Source organism: Hevea brasiliensis, chromosome 12 (genome assembly GCF_030052815.1).
Source record: "Hevea brasiliensis isolate MT/VB/25A 57/8 chromosome 12, ASM3005281v1, whole genome shotgun sequence".
In the NCBI taxonomy this organism is placed as follows: Eukaryota; Viridiplantae; Streptophyta; class Magnoliopsida; order Malpighiales; family Euphorbiaceae; genus Hevea; species Hevea brasiliensis.
The window spans coordinates 25,844,176-25,853,449 of record NC_079504.1 but is presented as its reverse complement, the minus strand read 5'-3'; the positions used below and the strand labels follow the sequence as shown (position 1 = coordinate 25,853,449).

General features: G+C 34.4%; 1 protein-coding gene across 1 annotated transcript; it reads left to right on the top strand.

Annotated features, from left to right (window-relative positions):
* The first annotated feature begins 641 nt into the window (after positions 1–641).
* On the top strand, positions 642–8,965 carry LOC110646387 (ABC transporter G family member 25). Its single transcript, XM_021799806.2, has 3 exons — positions 642–1,121; positions 1,246–2,098; positions 7,608–8,965. The coding sequence occupies exons 1-3, from the start codon at positions 984–986 to the stop codon at positions 8,627–8,629; spliced, it is 2,013 nt and encodes a 670-aa protein (XP_021655498.1). The 5' UTR covers positions 642–983; the 3' UTR covers positions 8,630–8,965.
* Positions 8,966–9,274: the final 309 nt, after the last annotated feature.

Below are 9,274 nucleotides of genomic sequence, written 5' to 3'. Positions count from 1 at the left end.
AGAAAAAGCATAATTATATATATATATATATAGAGAGAGAGAGAGAGAGAGAGAGAAAAGTTGAAATAAAAGTAATTTTATGGGAGTGGTGCATAAGTCAAATTGATACTGGACCATACATATATTGAAATGCTCAATTGCTGAGCTAATGATGTAATTGATTCATAAAATACAAAATATATGTAGATGGCAATGGCATCGTACACTACAATTCATCTTCAACATATATTAAAGGAAAATATGTAACATGATTTTTAGCCAATCCAGCTATACATAATTACATATATATAAAAGTTATTATAATTTTAATTTTATATTAAAAGAAGTTTAATAATTATAAAATTAAATATTTATTTAAATTATATTAGATACTCTAACCATTTTTTATAAAGTTAAATTTATATTAGATGCTCTATCTATTTTATCATCATTTATTAGATTTAATTTTTTTAATTATAAATAAAAGGGAATAGAAGTAATATAATTATAAAATTATTATTATTATTATTATTATTATTGAAGGACTTAATGAAACGTCATCTATTGTAATAATGACTTTCACACTTTCCCCCATATCTACAATTACTACCACTTTCTCTCTTTTCAGCTCAGTCTCAGAGAGCTCCAGCTCCAACATCAACGCCAGCGAGAGAACCAATTCAATTTCTATATGTATATATTGTTGAATGGAGGGCGCTGGATTGAGAGCACTTTACTTTGAAAAGCCACCAACTAGCTCCTAAATTCGCCACGTTTCTCTTCTTTTGTAGGAGTTTTCCATTGACGTGGCAACCATTCGCCACCTTTTTAACTGAATAAATACCCCCTTTGTGTCTACCCCGCTCTGCTCTCTACCTTCATTCCCACCCCCTCTTTCTAATTCCTCTTCCCTCAGGCATAAAAGCAAACACTTACCATACAATACTTCATTTCCAATCTCTCTCTCTCTCTCTCTCAGTCCTCTCTAGCAAGTCAGGGAAATAATGCCTATGTTTGATGCTGTCGAATCCACTACCCATGGCGACTCATTGGAGGGCTCAGATCAATTCACTGGTTTTCCTCGAGATACTCGTGATCTCCCATCTTTAATGTTGTCTTCTTGTTATCCTATTACTCTCAGGGTAACTCTTTTTGTTTCTGTGTTTCCCTTGCGTTGGACTGCCCGAGTCAAACCCTCTGGACTCGGTCTTGACTGAGCTTGACTATGTTTTGACCTTTTTTTTTTTTTTTTTTTTTGCCATGCAGTTCGTCGACGTGTGTTATAGGTTGAAAATCGAGAAGAGGCAAAAGGGCAGCAGAAGTAATATCAGAAGGATTTTAGGTCATGGACCCACCCATGATCAGTCTAATCAGACGTCAATGGCTATGATTCAAGAGCGTACGATCTTGAATGGGATCACTGGCATGGTTTCACCTGGAGAAATCCTGGCCATTCTTGGTCCTTCTGGGAGCGGCAAGTCAACGCTCCTCAATGCGCTTGCAGGTAGACTCCAAGGACCTGGCTTCACTGGAACTATACTCGCCAACAACAAAAAGCCGTGCAAACAAACATTGAAACGCACCGGTTTTGTTACTCAGGACGATGTCCTCTACCCTCACCTCAGCGTCCGCGAAACCCTAATTTTTTGCTCTTTACTTCGCTTGCCAAAATCTCTGTCCAAGAAAGAGAAGACCTTGGTGGCTGAGTCTGTGATATCCGAGTTGGGTTTAACGAAATGCGAGAACACAATCATTGGGAACAGTTTTATACGTGGGGTCTCTGGTGGCGAAAGAAAAAGAGTGAGTATAGCTCATGAGATGCTCATAAACCCTAGTTTGCTCATTCTTGATGAACCCACGTCGGGTTTGGATTCCACCGCCGCTCACCGTCTGGTCTTGACATTGAATTCTCTGGCGCAGAAGGGAAAAACAATCGTTACTTCCATGCATCAACCTTCTAGCCGAGTTTACCATATGTTTAACTCAGTGTTGGTGTTGAGCGAGGGAAGGTGTTTGTATTTTGGCAAAGGAAGTGAGTCCATGGCTTATTTTGAGTCGGTTGGGTTCTCGCCGTCTTTTCCCATGAATCCTGCTGATTTTCTCCTTGATCTCGCTAATGGTACGTACGCTTTAATCGCTGTTTTTTTGTCTCTGCTATAGTTGACTCCTACGGCTAAGATTTAATTTTTGTTGGATTTAACCTATTGCATTGCATATAGTAGGAGGATAGACACATGTGAGGCTTCCACCTTCTCTTTCTAGACATTGGTTAATTTTATATTAAATTTATAGTTTTCTTTGGGTGTAAAAAAAAAAATCTCTTTATTCCCTTCTCAATCTTCAACTCTAAGAAAAACTAAGAATTTCGTATTTTGAGAGGTAAAAAAACAGAGAATTGTACAAGTTGATGATAGAGAAGAGAGGCTGAGGTGGTCCAAGAAGAGAGGATTTTAATTAATTTCTTGTATTATAAAGACGAACATCAATGTGGGCATGTTCGCAGTATATGTGCATGTACGCAGTATATGTACATGTACTACTTCTCCATACTTTTCTTTCTGTCAAGAATTAAATATCAATATATAGCTACTTGCCATCTTTAAACTGTATGATCTTGGGCCATATCCAAAAGCTTAAAAGTATCACCGAGTAACGTGTGCCACTGGGGATGCATTAAATATTCTCTGCCACACAGCATTAGCTCTAGCTGTACAAGTGGTATGCTGCAAGTCTTGTAGATTGGGTTCTTGACGTTCTTAGTTAACACTTCAGCAGTTCGGCTTGGAATCACTGCTAGCCACTACTAGCTAGTCTAGCACTTTAGCTCGATCCGGCAAGTAATGGGGGTTGAGTGGTTGTGATGATGTGGTGATTATTTTATTGTTTGGGTGAGATGGAAAATGACCGCATAGGTAATTCTGATGGAACTTTAGTGGATAAAAATTAATAGTATCCTGTTTATTTTGGGATGATCATGGGTTCTGTTCTGTTTCAGTGGAGGAAATATAATGTTTTAGTTGCTCGTAGCACGTGTCATCTTTGCTTGGACTTGGTCTCTTTTACTGCTTTTTCTTCCTCCACAACTAGACTCCTTTTGCTCTGATTTTTTTTTCCTTACATTATTAATTTATTTCCTTATAGTTTATTAAAGAATTAATCAATTAGAAACTTAAGTCGTGCACGAAGACTGGAAATTAGAGAAAAGAAGTTTACTTTTTGGTTTTAGGCTTGATTAAGAAACGAGATGATGATTTGAACACTAGAGATGTTAATAGAATCTCTAATTTTTTGCAGCTAGGTAGACTACCCCTAATAGGGACAAGTGGCTGGCTTCTATTTTTAGTTCATATTAAGAAATGTCAGCGTTATTAGTGTTATTGCCTTTTTTTTTCATGGGTGTGATTTGGCTATTACTTTGGTTTTTACATTCTAATTTTAAGAGCTAATTAATCATACACAGATCCTATGCACTTAATTAAATTGTTAATTGGCCTTTCAAGGTTGAGTTTTAGATCTTTGGGTGTTAAAATAGAAAGGGATTTTACATGTGCAAGCGCATTTCAAGTATTTTCTTCATGGAGTGATGTGACCCAAGAAAAGATAAAACTCTTGCCATCCATGAGCAGAAGAGATGATATAGTATGGAGGGTGTAGACCCTTCTCATCCATTACTCTATAATGATAAAGATTTTATGGACTATATGGGATGGAGAGAAGAAATGTACACTTGAAGTTATTATGTTGTGATGTTGAGTCCTTATCTACAATGAATTGGAGATGAATTAATGTTACATTATTAGTTGACTTGTATATTTCTGCTGGTAGGGTTGGTATGGTTACTAGTCATGGTTATGGAAAGTTTCTGAAAAGTTCCTTACATTATCATAAATACATCATTCAGTGTTGATGTCGTCCTGACTCTACATTGGTCGTGTTTCACACGAAGTAGAAGCTTTGAAATAAATTTTGAAAAGTTAGTTAAAAAAAGATAAATTTTGAAAAGATTAGAGGTTTGGCTTATTATTGCTTCTATGAGTAGGTATCATTAATTGTCATTGTCCCTTCTAAGCATAATTAATGGTTTGTTTAGGCTATTTAACAGTCGATAAATGTTAATGGTTTTGAAAAGATTGTTAATAGTTATTGTTGATACATTAAATAAATATAATTTATTTTTAAATTTATTATTATATATTTTATATTATTTTTTTTCTTTTAATAAGTTATATAAATCAAAAGCAATAGAAATAATTAATTAAGAAAATTACAATTAATATTTTGCACATTTTTGTAATAATTTTTTTTCTATTACTATGCATATCATAGTGATTTCAGGCCTTACAACATTTTAATAAATTATAATTAATTTCGTCATGTAAAACTTATTTCAAAAAGGGTATTTTTGTTATTAACAATTTTTAAAGGATAATTGATTTAAAGTATAAAAATCTTCTAACTAAAAAAAATTATAAATTCAGTTTTTTTTTTTTCAATCTGTCGTTGTTGGGTGTCATAACATCTGCTAAATAGGTGGACTTAATTGTTATGGTCAAATAACTATAAGTAGGCTTATCAATTATCTTTCAATAACTAAATCTATAGGTTTTAATTTTATAGTTCAACATATATTTTTCCTATATGTAGTCTTGTTACCATTATTTGTTCTAAGGATAGTTTATTGTTGGGGTATTTCACTAAAAGTATGTCACTAAAAACCCAATGTCTACACATAAATAAATTCACATACTAATGTAGGTTAAGTGCCCTTTGACTAGATGTTTTTATTCTTATTCAACCTCTTCTTTTTTAAGGCTAGGTATGTGCAACAACATGGGAAGGTAGATAACCATTGGATTCTTGGACACCATGATGGTAAGGTGGAGAAAGTATTAATTTCATGACGACATTGATCACGTTAGAAACCATATATTAAACTTTAATTAATATAAATACTTGAAGGTCTAAGCATCATTGTCCCTAGACTACTGCCGTGTCATTAGCCTTTGTCTCCATGAGGTCTTTTTGTTTCTTTAATTATTTGTTTATGCCTATTGATGGATAGATACACGGGTAAAGGAAGGAAATCTACCTTCTTTTCTTAATCCATAGATGAAAAAGGAGAGAGATGGGTTTTGTTTATGTTTATCTTATGTTAGAAAAAGTTGGAGTGAAGAATCTAGATAAATTAATATGGTTTCTTGACAAATTCTTGAAAAAGTACTCTTACCATTAATTTCCTTTTTAAAATTCACATAAAGCTAACATGTATTGTTAAAAGCTATCTAAGTGTCAATAATAATATCCATTTAAATAACTGCTTTTATTTTATCTTTATTTTTTTTAAGAGGAAAATTCTTCCATAGTTATCCAAATGTTTATTTCATCATGTCATGTTATTTTATTTGTCACAGTCTGTATCTGTTCATAAATTTTTTAGTGCTCAAGTAATGTGCATCAAAATCTGTGTGCTATTACATATAACTATATTTGGTCAATTCCACTTAGTCGAATCTATCAAATTGAAGAAAATTGTTTGATGATTAACTTCTTGATTCTAGCTTGGTTTTTCTTCCATTAATTATGTTAACCAAGTTGATTGGATTGAGTAACTTTGATAACACTTCTTTTATATGTCCCTTAGACTATTCCCCACTTGGTACAATTTCTTTTCGTCATGGTCAAATTTGCTATATATTCATTTGTCTTCTATAATTGTATCAAATATTGAGAGGACTTTCTTTGCATGTCAATGTGACTTTATGGTCATTGGTGACCATATGGTAGATAGTGGCCAACTACTCTGATCCTTATGGTGGTGCTAATAGTGATTTTCCTATTCAATCTTTTCATGTGAGCAGCATAAACACTAGTCTCTAGTACGTATCTCTTTCTTTTTTTGGCCGCTTGTCCATATTCCATTGGCCGATTCATATTTTTCTCCTTCCCATATTTATTCTATATTTTCAAGATTAATGTGGCTGCAGTCTTGAAAGTGTTTTCTTTGCCTATTTTCTATTCTTTTCCCCCTCCTCCTTTAGACAGCTTTTTCCATATCTTAACTCAGGACATCTTGGAGAGCAACACGTATTGGGATTCTTTGCATTTTTCATATGAATTCTTATCATAAAAGTAGAATAAGTGAACTTTGTGGATTTTAATTGATTTTTTTTTCAAAATGTTTAAAAATTGTGAAAAAAAAAAGTGGTGGCCTAAGCCTCAGTGGCAGCACCAACATTAGTGGACTCCCACCTTACCACCAAGATTGGTCAGCTTTTGTTAGCTTTGTTGTGCTACTAATTACTTGTGCTTTATTTGCATTATATTACTAAATCTTTCTCCATTAATCTGATCACTAATATTTCTTAATCTCTGGTGCGTTTCCTACTAAACATTTGTTCCGTTTGAATTCTTGATAATAATAGTAAGAAATATACATATATTTTTCGTCATTGCCTTGTGGCCCAATGAGGTTACAAGTGTCGTTTCTCAGAATTTCATTGGCTAAACATTAGTTTAGTGTTGATATATTCTTTAAGATATTTTCTGAATGATGATCCTATTCTAATATGACTTCCCTTCCTAATAAAGCAAGTCCACTCAACCACAGATTGTCTAAACTCGTATCCCTTAATTCACTGTTCTACAAAGATTCCAAGAATGCTGTGTCCTATTCTTATATCCTTGCTCATTAATTTAATAATGGAAACCTCTTTTAATTAAAAAAAGGGGGTTGCTTTGCGTCTCCACCTTCCATGTGTACAATCAGCTAAAAATTTCTTGTTTCTTGCTTTTGTGTCCCTAATAATAGACTTGAATGCTTGTAGGTCCCTAATAATCGACTTGAATTATCTTGTGGTCCAGCCAAGATAGTATTTTTCAAGTCTTTCTTGCTTTCCTGCTGAATAATCTATGCTCAAATAGTGTTGTTTAAGCAAATATTTACTGGGAATGTGCACAAATTCTCAGGGAATCAAATATCATTTAAATAAATTTATCAACACATTGCACTGTAATCTCCAAAAAAAGGCATCAAATTTGCACACACGTGTACGTATGTGGTTCCAGGAAGAAGGCCTGGTTATAATTTTACAGATGAATGTTGTTCTGTAATATTTCGTCAGATAAATATATATAAACTTTGAGTTTACCCTAGTTTCTGTGGTTTCTTCAACCTTTGCTCTGGCCTAGTTCCTGAAGAAATTTAATTCATTAAAAGTTTCAGAGTACCATGCTTGTGCCTGTCCTTTTGCTGTTATGATTACGAACTTGCCATTGCAGGATTTCCAGCTTTTACATGTTCTTTGTATATATATATATATAAAGGTTACAAATACAAATCTTGACCATGGCTTAAGCCGTATGATTTGAATTTCATAGAGTTAACGGCCAAGAAGTTGACCAAATATATACATTTTTTAATATTCAAGGTTTGCTTAACTGGTAAATTGTGTTGTATAGTTTTGATTACCAGGAGAAATTTCATATATGTTATTGTGCATTGAAGTTAAGACTCTTATCTGCAAATGCTTGATTTTATTTGAGTTCTTTTAGTATAGGATCAATCTTCAGTGAAATGATTCCTCAAAACAGATTTATAATGGCCTCTTTTCCTTGATTAACTTGTGCAGGTGTTTGCCAACTTGATGGTGTAAGCGAAAGGGATAAGCCAAACATAAAGCAATCCCTAATTGCCTCTTACAACAGTATGCTAGCCCCAAAAGTAAAAGCTACCTGTATGGAGACCACCATCACTTCAACAGAAGAAACAAATCTAATTGGAAGCCATTCTTCCAAAGGAAGTAGATGCTGCAGCAGAATTGGCTTTGCCTCTTGGTTTAACCAATTCAGCATTCTTCTTCAAAGAAGCCTCAAAGAAAGAAAACACGAGTCCTTCAATACTCTTAGAGTGTTCCAAGTAATCACAGCTGCATTATTAGCTGGTCTAATGTGGTGGCACTCAGATTTTCGAGACATTCAAGATCGATTAGGTCTCCTCTTCTTCATGTCAATCTTCTGGGGAGTCTTCCCTTCTTTTAACGCAGTGTTTGCCTTTCCACAAGAAAGAGTTATCTTCATGAAGGAAAGGGCCTCGGGTATGTACACTCTTTCTTCTTATTTCATGTCGCGAATAGTTGGAGACTTACCAATGGAGCTCATTCTCCCCACAATTTTTCTGACTGTGGCCTATTGGATGGCTGGATTAAAACCCGAATTGGTCGCGTTCCTCTTGACTCTGCTGGTTCTGCTCGGCTATGTGCTCGTCTCTCAGGGGCTTGGCCTGGCATTAGGTGCAGTTATAATGGATGCTAAGCAAGCTTCAACTATAGTAACAGTAACGATGCTAGCATTTGTTCTAACAGGAGGATTTTATGTGCATAAGGTACCATCTTGTATGGCTTGGATCAAGTACATTTCAACTACATATTACAGCTATAGGCTGCTTATTAGCGTTCAGTATGGTGAAGGGAGACAACTTTCATCGTTGTTGGGTTGCTCCCACCATGGAATTAGTGACAAAGCAAGCTGCAAGTTCCTGGAAGAAGATGTTGGAGGGCAGATTAGCCCTGGAATTTGTGTCGGTGTTCTAATATTGATGTTTGTGGGGTATAGATTATTGGCTTACCTCGCATTAAGGAGGATCAAAGCTTGAATATTTGTGTTATTTAACCAAAAGGGTACTTGTTCTTCTGCAGATATATCATCATAGGCCTCTTCTAACTGTAATTCTTGAAATGAAGCAAGAAAGGAGTTTCTTCATGCTTGGTGTAGATGCTGATGAATGAGCCGCTTTGTTTGTAGTTGCAGAGAATTGGATTCACACTAACTGTATATGAAAAAAAGAAAGAAAAAGAAAAGGATATTTGAGACAAGTTTGAGGCTATTAAATGTATAAAATCTAGCCAGAAAGCAAAGTCCTTCGTAATTGTACCTTGTTATAATTAATTATTACTTGCTAAATTTTCAATTCAAACCACTTGTTCATTGTTGCCCTTGCTTACGATAGATTATTGCCAAACTATCTAATTGAAATTTAATTTTCAAATTCCAGTGAGATAATTAATTTGTTAAACTTTAGGGAGTTTTCATTGCACTTGGAAATTGTATTTTTTGTATTCACAGCATATGGATTTATGAGAGATTATTGCGTGTTCCCATTGTGGATTTGCATGAGTTAAGATACACTCTAGCAAATTTCCATTAATTTTTGTGGGGTTTAATCTCCTCTTGATGGTAATTTTTTTTATATGCATCTCTTTGTGGATAACTCCCTGAATCTATCATCATTGATAGCTTT

Bases quoted from the DNA above. Each gene is read 5' to 3' on its own strand.
- LOC110646387 (XM_021799806.2), top strand. From the start codon at position 984: ATGCCTATGTTTGATGCTGTCGAATCCACTACCCATGGCGACTCATTG. The intron at 1,122-1,245 runs GTAACTCTTTTT...TTTGCCATGCAG, and splicing joins GTTATCCTATTACTCTCAGG to TTCGTCGACGTGTGTTATAG. The intron at 2,099-7,607 runs GTACGTACGCTT...TAACTTGTGCAG, and splicing joins TCTCCTTGATCTCGCTAATG to GTGTTTGCCAACTTGATGGT.